Source organism: Colias croceus, chromosome 8, assembly GCF_905220415.1.
Source record: "Colias croceus chromosome 8, ilColCroc2.1".
In the NCBI taxonomy this organism is placed as follows: Eukaryota; Metazoa; Arthropoda; class Insecta; order Lepidoptera; family Pieridae; genus Colias; species Colias croceus.
The window spans coordinates 3,218,934-3,244,588 of record NC_059544.1 but is presented as its reverse complement, the minus strand read 5'-3'; the positions used below and the strand labels follow the sequence as shown (position 1 = coordinate 3,244,588).

The window sequence follows — 25,655 nt, the reverse complement described above, 5'->3', positions numbered from 1 at the left end:
CGAACGATTAATTCGAGAAAGTACTAATAGATAGTTGTTTTTAACCTGTTTCTAAAACAATAATTTAGTTCCAAATTTCGTATACGTGAAATGAAACTATAACATTGTTTTGTTCCTGGTAAAATAATCTTCATTAAAAGGCTGGTCAGGTTGACAGTATTTGCTAATTATGTTAATTATTGATGCTCCATGCGATAACGGGACGATCACATTATACAAAACGGAAGAACTACCTATTCTTTTATAGTTTTTAACACTTAGATATAGATGTTATAAATCGTAATAAATTAATGCTATAAAATCGATCTATGTCCTTAACACTAATAAAACGTCACGTAAAAATTAATTCACCATCAATAGAACAATTTAATTAAAAATACGTATTGTAAAAACTTTAAATTATTATTATCACCATAGTAAAAGGTAACAAGTTAAATTCAGTTCGAGATATTTAAAAAATTGTCCTCATCTCTATAATATACTAGCTTACCGCCCGCGGCTTCGCCCGCTTTCTCTAAAACGGTTTGAGATTTAAACTATCCTATCTCTCAAGTTGGATCGAACTGCACATGGTGTGCGAATTTTATTATAATCGGTTAAGTGGTTTAGGAGTCCATTGAGGACAAACATTGTGACACGAGATTTATATATATTAAGATTTTATGTCTGTCTCTCTGTCAACTGACAGTTTATCACGCTTACTACTGGATAGAATTTTATTATTTTCATTTCTATGGGTAGGTATTTATTACTTTACAGTTAAATACAGTTGTTCACATGAAAATTACATTCACAATAATAATTAGCCGTAACATTGGATAAGGTTAAAATTAGAACGTCTGCCTGTAACGTATTTATTTTTATTGTATTCTAATAAGGGTGATCTAATGAATAAATTACAATAATTAAACATCGATTACATTTAATAATATGTACGAAAGGATCATTTGCCAAAACGTGATACTTATATAACGTCTATTTTAAATACTCACATGAATATTAAATGATTTTCACACGCATTTCAACAATCGAAGCAGTTTTTATTAACAAGCAAAAACGTGAATGGTAGATAAGAAGCACTAATAATATATTTTCCAAGAAATACATATTCGTATGATAAATAATAAGTGTGTATAGTCCATTGAAAAGTTACATTTGGGGTTGCGTTTTTTAGAGGACGCAATTTTATTTTATTTATGTAGAAAATTTAATTTGCAACAAATAATGCTAACAATTTTTTTTATCAGATAAATAGTTTAAGAGATATATCGTAAAAACCATTTCAACCGCTATTTTCAAGATGGCGGCCGTGGGACAAGGGTGGCGACCCCACAAACTTGGTTTTAGCTTCTCACTGACCCCCCCTACACATCAAAAACATAAAATTGCGTCCTCTAAAAAACGCAAGGTTAGGCCTAAAAAATGTAACATTTCAATGGACTAGTTATAAACGTAGTTATATTATGTTGATTTAACACTAGTAGATCTAGATTGTTCGACGTTAGAATCTACGTAGAGGGTGAATCTAAGGCGAATCTTCATTATTGGACTAAATCCACCTCACATATTTCAAAAACAATTTTAGACCACTTGTATGTAGTAATTATATTTAATTAATTATAAAGGAAGCGTACATTCTGTAGGTAATGATTAATTAATCATTAATGATTAATTTTTATTAAACTCTTTTATTGGATCACCAATTCACCAATTCACCAATTTTTCAAATCTATACATATAATAAATCTGTAGAAGGGTCAATTCTGTACATTGAAAATATTGAAAAAATAAATAGCAGGGGGTGTTACTGGATCGATACCAAACCCAAATATGTGATTAAAAAAATTTTTGTCTGTCTGTCTGTCTGTCTGTCTGTCTGTCTGTCTGTCTGTCTGTCTGTCTGTATGTGAAGGCATCACGTGAAAACTAGCGGTTCGATTTCGATGAAACTTGGTATAATTATACCTTATTATCCTGGGCGTAAAATAGGATACTTTTTATCCTGGAAAAATACGTAGAAAAAAATTAATCTTAATTTTTCAGTTTTATCCATAGACGTTGTTCCGTAGAACCGCGAACACACGCGGACGGAGTCGCGGGCGGAAGCTAGTTAAGGAATATGGGCGTAAATAACTAGTACGATATTAATATAAATTCCATGCAAACATTTCATAATTTTCAATTAAATTTTATATGAATTAAAATTTTAAATATTCAAAACACTTCAATGCAAATTTCCGCAAAATTCACGGAATCAAATTTGCGGAACCTCATACTTTAACCTTTAGTATTTATTTTGCATCCATGATATAAATTAACACAATCCTTACATATAGATTAAATAACTGACTTCATATATTTTTTTCCTTTATTTTTAATTCTATCAATAAACCTAGCGGATGCAGACGCACAGACGTGCGAGTGACAATCATTGCTTATTTATCAATAAAGGAATCTACAACACTAATAATATGTTTAAACAATATTATGACGATTCAGTGTGTCTAATAGTAATCTAGTTACTGTATAAATATGTGACTTTCAGTCACGAGATAGAGAAACACAGCTATTCATAGGGAAAAATATTACCATGTCGTTAAAGATGCCAAAACAATGTGACAAACGATAGAATATAAAGTGCATTATATAAGTGGATATCAATTTCAGCGAAATTTGATTTGGAACAATATAACAAAAGGAAATTTGTCGTTGGGAAGGAATTTATTCGTTTCGCGGATACGTTGGGAATACGGATATGGATCCCTGCGCTCGGATATGCTGTATTCCTTTGCACCGACAAACTGCCAAATTGCATAGCTATACTGGCAGTGTATATCGTAGAGGTGGGTTTACTAGATACGTCTCACAAATTTGACAATTTTCTGAGTAAAAATACCTTGTGAATAAGAGAACATAATATAAATCTCTCTGTATTCTGCTGACTGAGACTTTTTCTAGTTCTCCACTGGGAATGTAAGATATAATAAGCACTTTTCAAGAGTTTGAGTTTTTGCTGTTTACGAACCAATATTGAAGTGAATTATTGAAGAGAAACTTCTTTATTGGGGTTGGAAAAAAATTTAGTGTAACATTTTTCTGTCACGCGCCATCTTTTTCTTATCCCTACCACGCGTGATTCGACGTATAAAGTTGCATACCTAATTACCTACAGTAAATTTTTTTTGAAAAATAAGGTTCTAAAGAAGTTTCACTTCTTCCGTGTGTACTAGTACACGCACATATTTTTTTTTTCATTTTATTATAAAATAATAGTTTTCTGAGAATATATTTATAAATAATATTATATTACGAAATACGATTGTTATACACTGGTAGGCGTTGACAGTGCCTATTATACCTCTATATATGGAAATGAAGAGTTATAAATTGATGCTCATATTATGTGGATTTTAGATAATATCCTTATATGGCAAAGTTACTAAACAACTCATAGATTTATACATAATTCTGCTATATACTAAAACTAATTTTAACAGGCTTTTGTTATTGAGAATTAAAGTCTCTTCCAGTAAATATATATGAATCGTTTGTGCTTGCGGTACCGTGACTGGCAAAGCTACGTTTTATTAATTTTTCCATACCTAACGAGGTGCGAACACTGCAAGCGCAGTTCTTTACAGTTGTACATTGGATTCTGAATAATATCGAAACTCAAAGTAGTACTGGTAGTAGGTTGGTACTTGGCTTGAGTGTAGTGTTGCTTTTCATGTCAACTTAGCACGGTAATATGTTGGTACTTATTATTTATATATTTTCTTTGAATACCGGTATTATTTTATTCCAAGCGAAGACAAATCCAACAAACCAAAAATCATTAAAATCTGTTTAAAATAAGTTCGTGAGTTATAATGTGATTGAGATATGAGATATTCGTAGATTGTATTGACATTCGCACACAAATTCGTTATTTCTTTACAAATATTATTCATTGGATATAATCTACAAATAGAACAATGCTTATAAGTAGGTTCAGTTTACACATTTTATTTTGAATAATTTTGTACTAAAAAGAACTATAAAAGAAAAAGTAATAAATTATGTTATAATATTCTTCCAAGACTTCTCAGTTAGTACAAAAAAATTTAAACAGTTCAATTTGATTCTCCTAATTAAAAATAAAGAGAAACTGGGATTTGTTTTATAAAAAAGTACCCATAAATTTTATGTAAAACCAATTTAAATGGAATGGCTGATAAATAAAGTATTTCTTGAATATTCATAACATTTCTTGGGACAAGTATTCACGTAAATATTGCGTGGTTTCGTAAAAATGCTGGAATTTTTATGTAAATACAAATTTTATCTTGAATTTTAAAGCAATCGACATGTTTGTAACTTTGTAGGCTTTGTAACGTTTTCGTATAAGAATGATTAAAATTTAATTTGAAAACAGGAACTAAGATAGGAAATTTAAACTACTTAAATAATATCCGTGAAACTGCATTTTCGTTCCGTGTTCAATCGTTCGTTAAATCTATACATATAATAAATCTGTAGAAGGGTCAATTCTGTACATTGAAAATATTGAAAAAATAAATAGCAGGGGGTGTTACTGGATCGATACCAAACCCAAATATGTGTTTAAAAAAATTTTTGTCTGTCTGTCTGTCTGTCTGTCTGTCTGTATGTGAAGACATCACGTGAAAACTAACGGTTCGATTTGGATGAAACTTGGTATAGTTATACCTTATTATCCTGGGCGTAAAATAGGATACTTTTTATCCTGGAAAAATACGTAGAAAAAAAATTATCTTAATTTTTCAGTTTTATCCATAGACATTCTGTAGAACCGCGTACACACGTTGCGTATTATTAAAGGTCGAGCCGTATTTGGTCTTTATAATAGATATTTATAAGATGTCATTGTCAGAGTTACTCAAAATGGAGAAATAAACCATCCACGCGAAGACCGACATCCGCGCGGACGGAGTCGCGGGCGGAAGCTAGTCTATAATATAAAAATGAATCCCAAAATGTGTTGGTAAGCGCATAACTTGAGAACGGCGGAACCGATTTCGTTAATTTTTTTTAATTATATTCCTTGAAGTATGAGAATGGTTCTTATGTAGAGAAAACGTAAATATGTACCACTGGCGAAGCCGGCGCGGACTGCTAGTCTATAATATAAAAATGAATCGCAAAATGTGTTGGTAAGCGCATAACTCGAGAACGGCTGAACCGATTTCGATAATTCTTTTTTTATTATATTCCTTGAGAACGAGGATGGTTCTTATGGAGAGAAAACGTAAACATGTACCACGGGCGAAGCCGGGGCGAACCGCTAGTGAAATATAAAAATTGGCAACAACTGCAATGCTAATTAATGCTAAATCTGTTACAAGATTTTTGTTTATTTACAAAATAAGCTGCAGGTCCGCTAGTCTAAGAAATATATAATTTATATTTTAAATAAAAGTAAAAGAAAGAAGTGTAGCTACGACCCCTGGAAGGTCTTTATAAAAATGCAAACCCATTATTAAAATGGGATTAAGAAAAATAAATACATTTCCATTTGGTTTATTGTCAAATGTAAGCCGTAATACAAATATCTCATAACTGTATAAAGGGTCCCTTTTAACAAAGCCTGCGTTGATGTACGTCTCAATGTAAATCTTTGATCTCATTATTTACTTGGAATTTAGATCAAAAACGTTCTGCCTCGTCCTAATCCTATCAATCGGGAACGGAATTGAACAATATCGAAATGCTTTGATAGCACCGAGTTGATATCGAGTTCTATAGATACCTAGTGGGGAACTTCTGAGTAGGATTGTTAATTATTTCATTGGTTGGTATTTAACCCACAAATCAATAGATTTTCTATTGTGTCTGTGATTCCGGGGGCTGAGGCATTAAGTATGTTGGTTGCTTTAAATTGACACAAATTAATAAAGTAGGCATCAGTTCTTATGAACCTTTAGGGCTATCTTGGAAAGTTGGAAGCCCCTTTTGATGTTACGTCTTTGAACGGAAATAATTTCTCAAATCGGACCTGTAGTTACCAAGATTAGCGCGTCCAAACAAACAAACTCTTCAACTTTATAATATTAGTATAGAAGTATAGATTATAATGAATATTTGTATCGTTTTAACAAATAATTGGATATTCTACGAGTCTAAATTATATGACTCCGGGATAATTAAATTAGGAGTCTATGAAATTCGACACAAATGTATTCGACCTTCAGCCTGGAACAAAAGTCAAAGGTCGGATCAGTGGCGAGCTTACATTGATCTGTCAAAGAAGACAAAAAGCTAGTGATTAACGTTACCTTCACTTTAACAAAATGATAACAATAAAATAATAAAAAAATCTTAACAATATTATACCTATTACGAAACAATATTTTATGTGAATTTTATTTGTTTAAATCAATAACATGTTAATTCTATGAGTAGATAATTAATTTATATAATATATCAATACCCTCAAAATCTTAGCTGGTAAGTGGTAGCCCTCAAAATTTCAATGGGTAAGCCCGCTGAGAATTTTTACTACAAGTCTTTTGAGCCGGTTATTTTTTTTGCATAAAAAATATATTTTTGTAAAACCTGTGTTTTGGAAGCTGTGCTGCATTTCACGTATCTTCTGTTTAAATCAATTTTATTTAATGCCTGTCAAATTATGATATTAATTTCATAAATTAATGAATTTAAATCAAACTGATTAAATAAATGGGGATTTTCATTACTTATCTTGGAGTTTCCGAGTAATATCTTGAAATAATCGTAAATTTCGTTCGCGTGGGTATATCGACGAATCTTTTTTAGACAATAAGGAATACGGTTTCTGTGAGGGCAATATACGTGAGAGATATATTTTGGTAACGTTATATTTTTAGTATTGTGCATTTAATTAATAAATACACTAAAAGTGCACGCTAAAATAGGTACCTACGTAGCTATTAGTCAATTAGAGAAAGATTATTTTATTATATTTACGTTTATTTATAAAAAGAAAATTACAAATAAAATATTATAATTTTATTACGCATTTTTCTAGTATTAGAAGGGATATTTATTTCTCTTATATAGTATAAAAAAACCTTATATGGGTTCGTAATATAAAATGTATTTAAATTAGGCATTAGCCCACGAATACTACTATCGCGGCAAGTTTAATACGATGTTCCATTTTAAATATTTTAATGATTATTTAACATAATAGAATATTCTAAAGGGATTTTCTTAATGGAGTATGTTTAAATAATGTCATGCTTAAATGTTCGATACCTGTAGCTAATGATTTCTTATGTTATCAACAAGGCGAACCTGTTATCGATAGAGGCTACAACGTGCCTGGAACTTTAATGTGCAATGGTCGGTTTCAAATTCAAGATTTTGCAGGTGAAATAAGAAGAAATTTTATCTTTTTTGTGAAAAGTTATTTTTAGATTACTTGAGTGTAAACTTCTTTCACACTTCTATATATAAAATTAAGATTTAACAATTTCGTTTAATTGGTCTATATTCATACATATTATAATAAATGGTTTATAAAAAATACATAACGATAATGTTGAAAGTTATAACTTACCACGCGTGTTAATTTATTTCATTATAAATTACAAACCAATTATCACGTTAAGTTAAAATCAAAGTTCCTGATTAAACATAATAATGTTATTATAAATCGTTTCTATCTTATTAACAGATCTGCGGTTATGCGGTTTAGAATTATAATAAGCATTCGCTAAGTTATTATGCACAATAAATTTAATTAGTAAGATTTATATCGCATTACTTTGTTATTATATGCAATGTTTCTTAAGCACTGAGTTACAAAAAAATGTAGAATCACTGTTTTTAACGCGGTAGTTTATTTCAAAAATTTCATATTATGATGAGAGCTACTATATTATGTATTATTATGATATATTTATGTGAGAAGTATATTTAAGGCAACGAGCTACACTGAAATTATTTCACATCCTTGTTTTACAGAGGAGAGCATCTGCAATTTTTCCTTTATGAATACAATTCATCGTATTCTTTAATGGGGAATATTTAATTAGTTAATCAGTATAATATATATATGTTATATTATTTCGTATCATGCTATATAGAATTATTTGAAACTAAGTTATCAAAATGCAAAATGTTGTAAAAATGAAGTGAAACTAATACAATAAAATAAAAAAACGCGCGACACTCAAATATTATGCTTAATATTTGAGTGTCTTTGACGTGACAACGTCAAAGCCGGCTGCACGCACGAAAAAACATGACTCATGCGGCGTTACCTCGCTCTGACTCATCTGAGGCGTTCTATCTGTGGTCACAGATTAGAGAATAGTTACTTCGCTGTGGTTCTATGAGATTTGAAGTGCGAGCGAGAGCGCGAAACGAGCGACAAAGAAGCACAATCTGACGTTGTCACGTTCAACTATCGTCAGTAAATAGACTTTACAGACAACCAATTTTTTTAGTTTAAAAGCATTTCGGGTCATTACACCAATGATTCAGAATAGTATTTGTCAATTTACCACTGCCATTGAAAAATTAAGTTTTAAATAATTTTCGCTCTATAATATCTTTATATGTATTTTCAATTTATGAAATTTGTTTGAATAGTGTAGACGTAGCATTATGCTGTGTTTGATTTGTTATTATCCGCATTTAATGATTATTGAAATAAATGCATAAGTAAATCAAATTGCTTGATATCAATCTGTGATTTATTGTTTTATGTTCAAACTTTGATATGTAATTGCAGAAATAACCATATAAATAACTATATAAATGAAATTTGTTAAAAAAAACAATGGCAATAATGTGCAACTTAACTATGATAAATTTTCATTTTGTTCAAAAAATAAATTCGAGTTCACCCTTACCTCGAAATTCGTATAATTATACGACTTCATCCCGGTTTTCTCTAGCAACCACTATATTTTAAATTTTAAAATTGTGACAAAAATATTTAACACAAATAATTAATTGCTACCTAAGTAGGTACTAATTGGCGCGAAGAAATGAGAAAATGAAATTAATATTCATATATATATACAGATGACAATGACAGATTCCAAATTCAAATTTAACTTTTTTATAGTATCTACCTAACAATATTTATGGCCAGTATAAATGTTTAAAATTATGAATGATTTTTAAGGATTTTTATTGGTGTGTTTTACCATAGATAATAATATTATAATAGGTACTTAGGTTTTACGTTATTTGATTCCTCGATGAAGTTTTTACTATAGTCAAAGGATTTAAAGCCTTTTGTCCTTTATAAAAATTCATACGCCATCACATATAAAGCATATTTGCTAATTTGACAAAAGAATTAACCTATTTTTTAATTTGCAATCTGGATTAACAATTGAATTATTTAATATGATTTATATATGAAACAAAACATACATTACATTTTTTCCCATAGAAAAACGTGAGAACGAGATAATTCAATTCTAAATTATGTCTGAATAAGATAACTATGTCAAAAAATAAAACAATTTACAATAATTATTAATTATTTTTTAACAAAAAACAAAACCTCTTGTAATGGTCAAAATTGGACAAATTTTTATTGGAACCAACTGGAACGAACTAGCTCTTAAAAATAATCATCAAAATCGGTTCACCAATGCCTAATGTTTAAACGTTTTTTTTTAAACGTTGAAACTTTTAGCTAAAATCCAAACATAAATAGATAGACATCCTTTAAAAGTATTTTACAGTAAAATAAACAACCTTTAAGCTATTTTTAACGACTTTAAACGAAAAAAAGAGGAGGTTTTTCGATTCGGCTGGTATATTTTTTCTTTTTCGATTTGCAATCTTTCAGAGTTCAGACAATAATAAACCTACATCGTTCAACGCTTTCTATCAAATTTATCTATACATTTAAATCAACAGATGACTGCAGGCTGAAAATATTACTGAAAGTAACCAATTAAGCCAATTATAATATCAGAGACAATAATTGTTAGGACCTCTCGTGTTCTTAACCTTCGAAATAAATAAATAAATAATTTAATTATAATCCAGAATTAATTTGTCTCACTACATAAAAATTAAAAAGAATACAAAGACCCATTTATTTTATCTTATAACTATAAAAATTACTTAAACAAGTTGATATTTGGCGTAATTAATATACCTAATATTTTTCACAAAATTTTAATCCTACAAATAAGACGGTTTTCGTTTGTTTTATTCATGACATAAAATTATTATTGGGATTTAAGTATTTTTAATGCTGACATGAAAACTAAAGTGAGAGAGAATTAAAGTGATATTATTGGGATTATTATTTATTATAACCTTGATACAGGCTAATTCTAAAAATAATATTCTTCCATATTATAATATCCACAATTATATTATAATATCCACATTTCCTTTACAATACTGAACAATTGCGACTACATAATACATTCGTTGTTATGCGGTTTTTGAATTCTGATACATCGAGTGCAATCTTCAATTTGTCCGGAAGTTGTACAAATTCGCTGAACACAGGCGTGCAGTGTTGACAATAGCGAATCACGGATAGAATAGTGACGGTAGTTACCGATTTTAGCACTCGCGCCGGTTCCGTGAATGGCCATTCATAGGGGTTTTATTGCGTTAGGTAACGTTTTTAGATTTTTTTCAGCGGCAACTTTTGCTCTGTTCCTTTTGCTTTTACGAAGTCATGCAATTTGATTTTCAAGACAGTGAACAGTAACGACGTTGTTAATTAATTTTGACAAATGGCAATGTTAACAAAAAATAAATGATTAATTGTTTTCTTTGCGTGAGCGTACATTATGTTTAAGGTCTCGAGATAGATGTCAGAATACGACGATAAATGAATGGATAAATGTCATTTTTTTCATTATTATTTTCTGCCCGTTAATCCTTTTGTTTATGTGTCCAGCATTGGAACTTGGAAGAAATTTTGGTTTTTCTAACTTATGGTAAGTTAGTCAAGTAAGTCTTAGTTTAAATAAAACATTTATTGATGATTTTTTCTTTCAGTAACTTGTAAAATTAAAGTTTGTTTTAAAGCACTGTTTAAATTTGTTTATGTTAACGTTTATAATACCTACTCATATCTAACTAACAAAAGAAAAGCGTAAAGTTGTTAGTTTTGAGTTCACACGAATATTTATTATATTGTTAAAGCATTGGTATTAAAAGGCTTGCGTTTCAATTTAATAAAATGTTTAAGCAAACTCGAATTAAATTTTTACAATTGATAGCGGTTCATTTGCGGCTTTGTGGTTTTGCGAATAATGTGTTCGGTATCTGGTGTAGCTGAAAATGTTAATTCGTTCTTGATTTGATTTGTATGGAAATAGTTATTTTTGTACATCTGATGGATTTTGTTGGTTTGAAAATTAATGTACCTACTGTAGGCTGCTGGAAGTTTGTTAGGTTTGAGAATAGAATATTATAGCTAAAATGTTTTGTATTGTATATTTGAGGTAAGTGTATTTTTTAATTGAAATTGTAATGTTTTGCATTATTTATACTTTTAAATATTTTTAATCGTGTAGCTAGCAGGTATATGTTGTACATATTCCAAAAGTACAGTGCGATAAAAATATAATTATATTTTAGTTTTAATCATTAAAATGAAGTATACCTACTTCAGGTTTTATTTCCGTTTTATTTCAAAGAACACGCAGCATTTTAATGAACTCCCAGAGATGAAGGTTAGCTGACTTTAATTGAAATGACTTTCTTTGTTAAAATTTTCGTTCTACAATCTTCCGCGTAGTCGATACATATTGAATATTATAATTTCTTGCGAATTTACTTCGTAACTCAATTACAATAATGGATAATTTTGCATGAAGCTAAAAAATCCATGCTTTGTTTGGAACACGGATGCGTTGTATCGATCAGTCACAAGATTGATGGGTAAAATGTTGAATTATTTATGTACCTTATAATAGCCACTTAAAATTAAAATAATAGGCATTGCGTTAATTGCTTGAATCATTATCGCCGCTTCGAGCTAAAAATTCCTTTTATGTTGGACAATAAACACGAAAGAAGTCGCTTTCATTTCCTTGTTTTAATATTTATTTTCCTGGACGAAAGTGCAAATTAACAGCTTACTTTATGGCACGATAAATTACGTGAGAATTGTTTTAGTTCAATAAACGGAATTTGTTAAATGCTAGAAAAGCACTATCGTGAATTATTGTGATTGTTCTTTGTGATGATGGCGTAGTTTAAAACGTTTGTGGTTTTAGGAAATTACCTACAGCTGAAATAAATAATATAGTTATCATTGTCTCATTATTTTGTGCTAAAATCTTGTTTTAATATTTATGTTTAGCCATACAGAGCCGAAATAAACTTTGAATTTTATTGTTAATATAAGATAAACAATACTGAATCCTTTATTTCAGCATTATGTCCATTTGAAATAAAATATATGAAATTAATGAGGATCATTAAATATATCAAAATAAAATCCTTCAAGTGTTCGAACTTTATTTTCTATTTAGTTCGAACATCTTAGCTAAGGTGAATCAAAAGAAAATTAGCAATGCGTGCTACCTTAAGTTGGAAAGTTAAACAATGACGTTAGTAAGGGTGAATGGAGAAACTTTATTCATTACTTATATGGAGTGGTGTTAGGGTTGTCAATACTGAAATATTAGGTATACAATTTTACAAGAAATATGAATTTTAAATAGGGTGTAATATGGTTTATTGATATTAGGTGTATAGGTAATAAATAAATTGACACCTTTTATTCTGCCTTTTTATGTTAAAGAAACATAAAACGTGACGATTCTTACACGACGTGATCAACCCTAAACCTATTATATCATAGCACTATAATATGGATCCTTGTAAAGTATATTTGCTAAAGATTTAATAGGACATTGATTTCATTGTCAGCCCTAACAAGTAGCAAGGTACCCGATCCTATTGTAGTCCTCAATAGTGTTCAACTTTTCCTTGGGCATTTGTAACAAGGGTTAACTTGAAGCCCGTTAGAGACCGTTTATTAGCCATAGAAGGGGCGAAATTTCTTAGGCCGATGGACTAATCTGCACGTCTTGAGAGTTTTGATGCTGTGAAGACCATAATATACCCTGTTAGGACATGTGATTCATTTTAAACATTTTGAATTATCCCAAACTGTTTTCCTTCTCGTAATTAATATTAGAGTATCCTTTGTAAGATCGAATTATTTACAGTTATTAATTACAGTTGTTAAATGTGATCGAATTATTTACAGTTGTTTATATAAGTTTTAATCGATATAACGGTATTTTAATCTATATATGTAGTAAATATTTTTTTGGAATAGCTATAATCACGTTATTTATAGCTAGATAAAATTAATGATAATCCAGTGGGCGCAAAGTGACAAATTGAATCTATTATTTAAATTCATGAGGCCTTTTTGTTTATTTCGCTATAGTCATTATTCTAGATTCTTTAAATTTTTATATCAATTTTGCGTATAATGGATCAATCTAATATAGTTGTATAAGTCGTATACATTATCGTTATCCAGTTTAATTTATTCACGAAAGCTGCAATCAACATACAAGTTTTTTATCTCCTAAAATGTTTGACGTCACATGTCTTTTTCATTATTATGTTGTTGGAGTACAGCTTTATGTCAAAGTTGATCTAAGCGTTTGATAGCCTTTGACTCTAGATCCAGTGTCTAGGATCTTAGTGATAATTGAAACCTGAATTTGCTGTGATGTACGGAGACGATAAGCTGTCAATCATCGAAATACCTAAATGTTTTATTTTAGCTCACAGAATAAAAGGTAATTAAATGTTTGGCACTCTAAATTAAAGAAAATATACCTATTTCAAAAATAATTTATCTCATAACATGGAGAAAGAAGAACGGATAAAGTAATCTCTAAAGAACCGTTTCAAATTTGTCCTTGTATGTTTTTAAACAATTTTTAATAGCATCAAGAATGCAGAGGTCAGCTAGTGCTCTATAAAAAATTAATTTAAAAATAGAAATTCTACCGTTTAGTAAATTATAAAATGTTCACAGCTTCTTAGGAAGCTATTAGTTTTTTGTTGTAAGGTTTGCATCGATATAATATATCTTTTATACTTACTCGCAATCATTAGTGTACAAATAAAACAAAACTAAAGAAGCATATAAAACAATCATCGCACATAAGTAATATTTAACCAACTTCAAAAAAAGGAGGAGGTTATCGATTCGGAAGGTACGGATTTTTCATAGTAAATAGGTAATTGTATCGTATTCATTTTATTTCCCCAAATTTTGACTGACATATTTATAAAATTTGAACGAAATCATTTTAATTTTATTATAATTTAATTATATGCTTAATAGTTTATTGCATCTAAATATCATCGATGAAAAATAAACACCAATTAACATCAACACACAAAAAATAGAAATTTAAAATCTTCGTTCGTTGTTTATAAAATATATCGGTCATGTGGCGACAACCTTCAACTTCTAATTATTCTTTTTAATAAAATTGTATGATTTTCCAAAATGCGTCCATTAATTATTATTTAATTAATAATATATATTATCTTCTACATTCCGGTTGCATAAAATTTTCCATCTATTATCGTAATTTAACCTTACAATATTTAAATAGAGAGGTCAGGTATTGGTTATAAAATTAAGGTAGTTATAATATTTTATACATCAAATCCAACGGTTTTGATTTTATACCTAACCGTTATGAAGAAACTGACACAAACGTTATTTTTCTTTTGTATAATTATTATTATTACATGAATCATTAATTTGTGAACCGCTATATTATTTTTAAAATTACGGTTATTCCATATTTTTGGTCATCAAACCACATCTTCAAATAATATCAAAGTTACGTTTCCAAACTCCCATTTAAATAATTGTTTTAGAAATTTTATACATTAGCATAAATGCAGCAGATTTTAATAAAGCTGTCTTATGTAGTTTTCGATTTTTTCAAGTAAGTACCACAAATGCAGTAGATTTGGTAAAATTTCGTTTATTTTAAAAATTTGTCTACCCACTTACCGTTATTTGATCCAATAGTATAACAGACATCTTCAAACAATATATGCACAGGAGGTCTTTTGGCCATACGATTTAGCGCCTTCAAAGTAGACCCAGCTCTCTCTAAAGCAGCTGGAGTCCATTGATCCTCCTGGGCTTGGTCTACTGGTATACTCGTATCTTGGGAAGTATGTGCCAAGGCAGCTCCAACAATCGCGCGGCGAACTAACGGTACGTTTGACATTGTTTCAATTATTTAAATTAAAAACACATGACACAAAACTTAAATTTTCGGTCGATCTATCGATCTATCGATAAATCGGTGCGCGTGAGAGGAACGCGCAGCCTGTTTTGAAACTGCCCGCGCACTGAATGAAATGTGAGGCGTAAACGTCGGTGGCCGAACTAATTGCAACAAATTATGGAAGTTGACAACTTGTATTTAAAAATATTACCTATGTAAAAATAATATAGAAAATTGTATTTATTTTTTTAACAATTTACTATAAACTATAAACTAAAGAAATGTCGTAGGTAGGTATGTATATTTTTGTACTATCTGTGTATCTGTTGTCCCCACTTTTTGGTGAATTATTTCATAAAGTTTTAAATAATAAACAAATTTTAAACACATTGTCAGGAGATTTGTAAATTTATTAATCGCAACAAAACTTATTGAATTGAAAGCTTAAAATAGGCTGGTTGTATCGGCCGTGCTTAGCATCACGTAGCGGAATTATATTTCTTGGAAGCAAATTTTTTTTTGTATTTTGTAGCTGTATGAGACATTAATTAGTATTAATGATAATTGTAGACATTTGATGAGCGAAGTAATAATTTATTACTTTAAATTATTACTCCGTTCATCAAATGTCAATGTTATAATGGGGTACATATCTATTATTTGTCTTTTTTATATAATTGTCCCCTACTTTTTTAGGGAGTAATCTAAGTGTCTTGTTATTTAGATTTCTATGAATATAAGCTATAGAATATTGTTTTAGTGTTTTATTCGGGATCAACGCGGTAAAAGCGAGAGTCGAGTCGAGACAGGCGGCTAGTCGTACTATGTCGTCGATAACAACGAATATGTTGTCTATTTTTTAAACAAAATTGCCGAATTAAATCTTTATGTTTATAACCCATATTAATATTAATATCATACGTCAACGAGGAGGACAAAAAATTATTAATCAATGGCTCAAATCAGTGGAAATCTTCTCGATATAAAACATATTATAGCCTTGACCTTACCACAATGCAATGTTTGGTGCCTTTTCATTTACCGAGCGATAACAATCCTAGTTTTTTTTTTTTACTCTAGATAGGGAAGCGCCTGACCACAATCTCGCCTGATGGAAAGCTAAGATGCGGTCTAAGATGGTACGCGCTTCCCTAGTAGGTACCGGTTCACTCTTCGCTTGAAGACCCCCATATCGTACTCGTCGGGGAACACAGAATCAGGAAGCGCGTTCCAGTCCCTTGCGGTTCGAATGAAGAATGTAGAATCGAACCGCTTAGTCCGGGTACATGGAACGTCCACCATATGGCGATGCCTAGAATCTGTGCGCCTCGACGATCGGTGGAAGAACGGGGATGGCGGAGCAAGATCGTGTAGTTCCGCAGCGCACTCACCAAAGTGTATCCGGTAAAAAACCGATAAGCTAGCCACTCTGCGACGATGAGTGAGGCTCTGGAGTTTTTTGCCTACTAGCTCATCATCGTTTATGAGCCTCTTGGCACGCCTCTCTATCGCCTCAAGCGCTTCCAGCTGGTACTTGGCGGAACCGTCCCAGAGGTGAGAGCAGTATTCCATGCACGATCGGACTTGTGTTTGATAAAGGTTGAGCAACTGTCCCGGGCTGAAATACTGTCTCACCTTCGCCAGAATTCCAACCTTTTTTGAGGCTACTTGGGATTTGGATTCTAAATATAATAATATAATTTTATAATTATAATTATATTATTATAATTTTCGGGTAATTTTAAGTAAGTATATATGAAAACGACAAACTTTGCCGTCCTTTTTTCCCTTACAGTTTTTAGAAATCCTACAGTCAAATTATTAAAATAATTAACCAAAATTATGATTTAGCTTCAATTCAGACGAAGTGTCCTAATGAAAATAATACTGATAAGTTTATTAAGTATACTGCAAACTTTAAAGTTTCTAAACATAGTAGTTTGGACTGTGGGTTGAAATGAGAGTCAGTTTTCCTTATTTGCATAATATCTATATTGTATTTATAGTGTAGTAGAAGTGGATAATTACTTAAAAAGATGTAAATCAAAGTGTAATTTGAAAGACAGCGATGTTTCTATTAGGTACCAAATCAATACATTCATTATACGTCTCGCTATCTCATTAGAATTATTTTTGAAGTGATACTTTTTTTGGCGCCTTGAGATTAAAATTCACGCGCCATGGCAATACCGTCACGTCAGGGAGTAAGGTGACGGTCACGTATGAATTCTACACATACCCGTGGCCCTGTCGTTATTGCGGTTTGACGGAACACAGTGGGGTTTTGGTCGGTAGGAATCCGACATAACCCACGGCCTCTTCCCCGGTGGGTAACTATGCAAGATTTCCCCACTAAAAAAAGGGAGTAAGGTGACGATTTTGGTATCTTTGAATCTTGCCTGAAATCTTGTCAAAGAAGTTTCAATTCTGACATGTGTGCTCGGCACTCACGCTCTTTTTTTGTTCATTATCATATTAATTATTATTAGCATTATTATATAAGTATTAGTTAGTAGTAAGTGTTGACGACTACAGTCTACAGTCGAATCTTTCGTCGTTTTTTCATAAGATATAATGGTCTTTTCGCCTTGTATTTTCTACTTCTTAGCTTAAATATTTTTTCAAGAAAATTCCTTTTGATTTAGTATTGTAACAGCAGGCAAACATCGTAAATCATGAAATCAACGAAAGGCGAAAAAATACGAATCCATACATGAGTACCTAAATTCAATTTGAATACGAGTTGAGAAACAGTTTAGGGTGATGTGAATTCACTTTTGAATTTACAGCTCTAAATTATTATATGTATAAGCCATAAGGTATATTTTAATGTTACATTTAAATTATAGTTAATGGTTTTAAGATCTCAAAGTTTATGGAAGACACGCAGATTCGTAACATCTTCGTTCTTCAATTTAAGTAATTAATAACATGCATGCTTCGTCTGGTTTAATTACCTATAATTAATATTATTTGAATGAAGATTTATCGCATATGTTTGATAAGTTTATTGCGATGAAAACCTCAATCGAAATCAGCCGAATGTCCTGCAAAAAAGAGGAAAAACATTTCTCATATAAATAATATTGCACTAAACGAAGACAATTTCACGTGAATATGAAAATTATACAGAAATTTCACATTTCGGATTTAAATCATACCGAATATCTACTTTTTCATATAAATGTAATCCATTAAGGCAATGCTGACGACACATCTGCGCAATGTAACTATTGTATGTTTGATAAATGCATTTTTAAACAAATACAATCAATTTCATAAGATATATACGAATCTATAACGTTTTATATTCAAGGAAATATTTATTTATTTTTGACTAGCTTCCGCCCGCGACTCCGTCCGCGCGGAAAAATTAAGAAAAATTAAGATTTTTTTTTCTATATTATTATTTTTCCGGGATAAAAAGTATCCTATTTTATGCCTAGGATAATAAGGTATAATTATACCAAGTTTCATCGAAATCGAACCGTTAGTTTTCACGTGATGCCTGAACATACAGACAGACAGACAGACAGACAGACAAAAATTTTTTTAATCACATATTTGGGTTTGGTATCGATCCAGTAACACCTCCTGCTATTTATTTTTTCAATATTTTCAATGTACAGAATTGACCCTTCTACAGATTTATTATATGTATCTATAGATGAAACTTCTTTAGGCGCGTGGAGAATTAAATTCCGAGGTCGCGTCATGGCAGTACCTTCACGTCATGGAGTAAGACGACGATTTTGGTATCTTTGAATCTTGTCAAAGACGAGCACTTTTTTACTTCCGTCATAAATTGATAAATTCTTTCTGCTAGCGGAAAGCTTATTATGCTAATAAAAGTAGCACATACTTCACTCCCAATACTTATACTTCCTCCCCAAGGAAAGATAAACCAAACATACACAAAAAAAAAGATGAACGACAACTTTTTACAGATTATTCTATTTCCAAATAATATTATCGTAGATGTGATCGCAGCATTACTGTAACAAACAAACAATAAAATGGTAACTGAGTTGTGTCTGAGAGTTGCATTCGGGAAATTTATGAATCGTAAAATTGTGTTTTGGACGGTTCCATCTTACACCCAACAGTTTTGATAAACATTTCATTTGGCGTTCGCGTTTGTGAGCGTGTGAGGAATAGATTTACATTATTTTGATAGGTAGAGTTATCCTATAGAGTTTGGTAAATGATAAAAAATACTTACAAAGAATCCAGTGCAGCTTTTTTCTACATTTTAATAAAGACCATTAAACGTTTCTTTTGTGTTAAAAAATGCTCATAAATATAATCTGTTATGAATTACATACACGTGTATCTTTAATTAAATATTTGTCGTTATAACACAGGAGGTATCTATACGTATACATATAATAAAATCGTAGGAAAGTCAAAACTGTACATTGAATATTTTTTTAAAAGAATACTTGATCCATGATCTATAATCGATATAGAAACCAAAAACATAGTTTTTAGAATTTTTGTCTGTTTGTCTGTTTGTCTGTATGTATTTCCGAGCTAATCTCAGAAAGTACTGCATAGATTTACTTCAAATTTTGCATGAATATTCCTTAGAGGTCGGGTGAGGATAGTTTATACATATTATCATGATATCACCTTCGGGGGAGGAGCTGTGAACCTTTATTTTTCTTACCTATTCTGTGTACTACGACAGCGTACAATTTAAAGACTCATGTTTAAATGTTGGTTTCGAGTAAGCCATGCTATTATCTAGCTTTACAAAATAAAAACTATGTCATTTACGTAATTTGGGCAGAGAAACAGTTAAATGAATCTTAGCAGTATAAAGACAAATTTGAAACAGCGCCATCTATGTAGTGTTATAAAAATCAAACACACGTTAAATATATTGGAAATTAATAATAATCAAATGACGCATATATAAATGTTGTTTGACAATATCTAGATTGACACTATAAATTGTCCGTATTTAAGCAAAAAGGAACCACCCAGCAAAAACGCACTTCTGAGATATCAAAGGATTTACAAAAACATTTGCAGCTCTGTTAGATGAAGTAAAATTAATGTTTATTTTATTTAAATTCATTGATAAATTACTTATTTAAGTATGTGTATATAAATATGCTCTGAAAATTCTTAAACTTTCTAGATAATTAAGAAAATGTGCATGTGGTTCCTTTTAACATTTATCAATTGATAGGTTTTCTATTATACAAAAAAGAACCACAACCCAGGGATTTAATGATATAAATGAAACTATGTATTTATAATATCGTTATAAAGCTTTAATTAAAAAAATATATAAAATAAAACTTATAGAGGACGTTTATTCGACGTTGTCATCAAATTGGATTTCAAAATCCACCGTGTCTATGTGGTCTTCTATTGCATCATCACTAATGAGACCGTTATAAAAACTCTGTGCATCTTGTGGAATAAGATGTAATATGGCCTGAATATCGCTTGAAGGTGAAGAAAAATTTTCCAGAGGCATCGACGTATAAGATTCTTCGTTACCTTCTGTAATACAAAGAAAAAGCTTTAAATCAAAACAATAAAGCCGCGTGGCTTTTATACGTAGGTATATGGCGACAACAAAATATTATTAGTTCTTATAAAGCCTTATGCCTACTAGACGACTAAGTATGTTGTAGGTGCATGCACCATGTACAAAAAACTGGCTAAGTGTGAGTCGGACTCGCGCAATCAAGAGTTCCTTACCATTGTCTATAAAAACGGCACGGTTTATTGTATATAAATATTTATTTTATTCTGTTTTTTAGTATTTGTTGTTACAGCGGCATCAGAAATAGATCATCTATGAAAATTTCAACTGTCTAACTATCACGGTTCATGAACCGTGATAGTTAGCTCTGTCTCATGAGACAGAGGGACAGACAGATGGACAGCGGAGTCTTAGTAATAGGGTCTCGTTTTACCCTTTGGGTACGGAACCCTAAAAATCATATGCAACAGTGACCAAACCTAGCAAAAATTTAAATAAATAAACTGGTTAAAATTTTGAATTTCGTGGGCCAAGGCCTTGTTCCGGTCAAAACAGTGGCAGCGCGAGTTTTAAAATCAAACAAATAATCATATACGCTGAATGTACTGTACTGAATCTGAATCTAAACGTATTTTACCAAAATAGCAGGTAGATACCTAGATCATCGACAGTTATTTTTAAAACAGGGTTTAGTAGTTTCATCTCACAATGACAAATGAATCGTAACAAAATGACTCTTAATTCGACTCGCCTTCGTGAACAACAACTGCAGTGTCGTTAAAATACGTAAATCCACAGAAGATTCCTCTTGTACTTACTTAATGTTTTAAATTTAAATTAAAATTGTAAAATCACTCCACAATCGGGAATGAATCAAAAGTGGATAAAGCGTACCTGCATCTCAGATTCAATAAGTACTTAAATGCAAATTAATAATAGGTACTACTTACCCGTTGTATCTTCATTTTAACTTCGGTGTTCGTCTCCAGTGCTTTTCTTACCAATTGCTTGCTTATTTATTTATTACTAAACATTTTCATATTTAATTTTAAACAAAAACAATAGAACTTACTTCGCGGAGAAAAAAAACGGTCGTCACGTAGGTATTCGAACTACTTCGCTGAATGTCACCTATATTCGACGTTTTACTTTAAAAATTGGAGTTAATTAAGCTATTTAAGCTATTTAAGTAATGAAATACGTTATTTATGATGAGAAGCATTGTACAAGTCAAGGCATTTGGTACCTTAAAGCGATGATGGGTTTCAGAATGTTTTACAAATTTTATTTATGCATGATAGAACCGAATGCTTGTGGTTTTATTTTGCAATAAAAAATTACAATTAAATTATGAATTTATTTTACGCATAACCATACCACAGAATCCTGGTTCCATTTTGTGTATTAAAAATAATTGTTATTAATAGAAATGTGTGTAATGTATAATGGTACCAAGTATGTGCGGATCTGTTTTGTATAAAATGACATGATAGTAATATCGTTTATTTGTTTGAACAAAACAGTCCCGTGGTGCTGTGGTTCGGTTTTGCTTCATGTGTATTGTTCGTTGTTGCTGGTGGTTCCTTTCTGCTTTTAGTATACCTTGTTTCCAAGGTAAAAATCACGTGGTTCTTGTTTGCATAAGAATTTAGACCACTTTTAAATGAGTATTCTTCAAGAAACGTAAAAAAGCAAATTTGTCGAGTGGTTCCATTTTGCATAAATACGGACAATTATGCCATTTAAGTAACTTGGGAAGAGAAACATAGTATAAAGAATGTTAGTTGTATAATGTTAATTTTGTAACAGCGCCATCTATGAGATTTCGTAAAAATCAAATCAATTTACATGTTAACACTACTGAACACAATGTTAAAAATTAATAATTTAAATATATGTAATTATGTTATTTATTTATTTAACTCTTTAACCCATATCTTCCGTTCCCTATAAGATATAATATTTCGTGTAAATAATAAATATACTACATTTTTTTAAAGTGAGGGTAGATTTTTATTACCCTCACTTTAAAAAAATAAAAACTAAAACTAGACACCATTATCTACAGTTAATCTAATGATTGTGTTCATTAGTTACAATTTTAAAAATCTTCGTGTTTTATAAAGGAGATTGCCCAAGTGACTATGGGACTTAGTATCGGTATGAAAGTTATTGTGCCAAGATAAAACAAAGTTAAATTAGTAGTTTAACATGAGGACTTTGAGATATGATAAAAGATTTTCTGCAAATAAGCCGCAGAGCAGAGATATTTAAAAAAAAAGAACCTAACCTCAAAATATAAATCGTGTGTTACTAGTTGTTGCTCACGGCTCTGGCCATATGAATAAATTACATTATTCCTTTTATGTATTTCTCTTTTGACTTTAAAATAGGAAAACCAGCAAACAGACATCACTACATAGTATAAAACAAAGTCGCTTTCTCTGTCTCTATGTATGTTTTAATCTTTTAAACTAAGTAGGTACGCAATCGATTGTTCGAATCGAGTTTTTTTATAATAGACAGAGTGGTTCTCAAGAAAGGCTTTTATAAGGTTAAGGTTTAATTTATAAGGTATAGACAAAGCGGGCGAAGCCGCGGGCGGAAAGCTAGTTTCAAATAATTGAACGAAGAGAAATAATAAAACAAGGTAATATAGTGTAAATGGTTTTATTAATACACATAATATATATTAAGGAATCACATACTTTCATATACATATTCTTCAAAAATATTGTCCAGGTATTGTGCTGGTGCGTCAATATTATTATGCCGACCCCAGCTCAAGTACCAGACAATCGTCATAACATGGGCACAGCAACCTAATGTTCGATTGCCCACTACGCAACTACAATAGTATGCTGAAATAGCATTTAATTCGGTTTCATTTCTTTTCATCAAAATGTACGTAAAATATTTTCGACTACTCACGTGGCGAGATTGTATTCTGCCACGGAGAAGATATACATTAACACCCAATATAATTGGTATGTCGTCAGCTATAATATTGCATATTCCTATTTCATATATTCCGTTTGTTCTTATATGTTCCCCATAATATGAACGTGCCTGTTTCAATTGGTACGTTCCGACAGCCAACCTCTTCAAATCATCTATCGTTAACCTCGGAAAGTCATTCAGTTCAGGGTGGTCCTCATCGATATTTCTGAAAGCCGAATATCGTCTATTTAAATTCTGAGCTTCCACTACGCCCGCCAAATGATTTGGCATACTAAATCGTTGCCTCGCTAGTTCCAAATATTCAAAATATTCTTCTTTGTCCTCAATAACAGGATGAAACTTATTAATTAAAGTACAACCTATTCTAAAATCGGCCATCAGATGCCTGGCAGATCTATTAGTAAATTCCTGCCTGAATAATTTATAGTCACGCTTTAAACGACCATTTACAATTTCAACCACCCATCTGCACATTGTGACACATCTAGACCGATTTGCTTGTTCAGTTGTTAATTGGCGGTGGCCTTCTAATAAGGATTCAGGCATGTGAGTATCATAGCCATAGCCGTGTAACTCATTGACTACATCCCTGAATCCTCTGTCAAGTATAAACACATCTCCGCGTCGGAAATATGACTGCATAGCACCATCTGACCTATTAAATTCCTTACTCATAATAGTGGCATCATTCATTGTAGCTTTGTAAGGCCCCAAGCAGTCTAAAATATGTCCGTCACAACATACCATCATGAATGGTTTCATTAAATTGGTATTTTTATGTAAGCTATATGTCTGCTTTTGGAATAAGTAATTACTGCTACTTTGCACATATACATAAGTAGCATCACAAATCGTGATTGCAGGCTTTGTTTCAACGGGCATTGAGGTATTTCCATAAAAACCTTCTGGTAATAATGTATTCCTCTGTGCAACATCTTGAATAGTCATATGACTTAGGCCCAAATAAAGAGGCACAAGTTGTTCAGTCAAGATAACTCTTGTTTTATTCATGTAGCGTTCCAGTGTACTTCTTGGCATATTGAACAATCCACTCAATCTCTCATTGCTGTCCCCACTTCTTAACTTGGTTAAATATATACATAATGCTACACTTGCATCTGGGACCTCTTCGTGTAATTGTGATATACTATTTAATAAATCATAAAACTGAGTTGCATTTAGGCCAAGCCAATAATGACACAAATGAGATGGTATCATATTAACATTACTGAAATCTATGTCTCTATTTGAAATTCTTTCCATCATATCTAGCAAGTTGTCCATCTGAGTACCAGTAAAATCTGAATAGTTTACTTGTAATTGATCCCAAAAATCATTATACAAATGAAAATTACATATTCGTGCATTTTGTGGAATATAAATTCTGAAGCGTTTTAAAACCTCTTCTTTTAACAGTGTTGGTACCAATAACCGTTCAACATTCTCACAATCTGGAAATACACAGTGCCTGGTTGTAACAGCTGCACGTTTATAAGTATGGGAGATTATTTTTGGTTGTTCTTGCCTTCTCTGGGGTTGAAACAAGTCTTCTTGTGGAAATGGTGGTGGTTCTGGGACCTGTATATCCATTGAAGGATTCTGAGTTTCAGTAACATCTACTGAACGGTTTGTATCCTGGTGCAAATGCCGTAGTGTGTTCCTCTTAGCTGCAATCCAACATGCTCTGCACACTCTATCAAGATGAGGTACCTAGAGGCAGAATAATATATGTATGTAGTAACTATAAATATTTATAAAACGCTATAACGTTGACACATATTTTGTCATGTAAAATTATTTAATTAAATATGTCAATCAATCAATCATAATCATTTATTCACCATAAAAACAAAATTAAATACATATTATCATTATCTTCAATTCAATTCAATTTTTTCGAAGGGTGTATCATTATCTTAATTAATTAAAAATTCTAATAAATACAAGGACATAACATAATA

At 31.1% G+C, this 25,655-nt stretch overlaps 2 protein-coding genes across 2 annotated transcripts in view; both read right to left on the bottom strand.

The window, feature by feature from the left end:
• The window catches only part of LOC123693850 (ATP-binding cassette subfamily G member 4-like), a 45,833-nt gene extending 30,491 nt beyond the window's left edge, over positions 1 to 15,342 (bottom strand). The window contains exon 1 of the mRNA XM_045639090.1: positions 15,008 to 15,342. Within this exon, the coding sequence (XP_045495046.1) occupies positions 15,008 to 15,230 (223 nt within the window). The 5' untranslated portion in view covers positions 15,231 to 15,342. The remainder of the gene's footprint in view (positions 1 to 15,007) is intronic.
• A 5,211-nt stretch (positions 15,343 to 20,553) lies between these two features.
• Positions 20,554 to 25,182, bottom strand: LOC123693651 (the record flags this gene model as incomplete). The annotated part of the gene is made up of 2 exons (XM_045638836.1): positions 20,554 to 20,747; positions 23,799 to 25,182. Coding segments are annotated over 2 exons (1,578 nt in total), but the record flags the coding sequence as incomplete, so codon positions are not given.
• Positions 25,183 to 25,655: the final 473 nt, after the last annotated feature.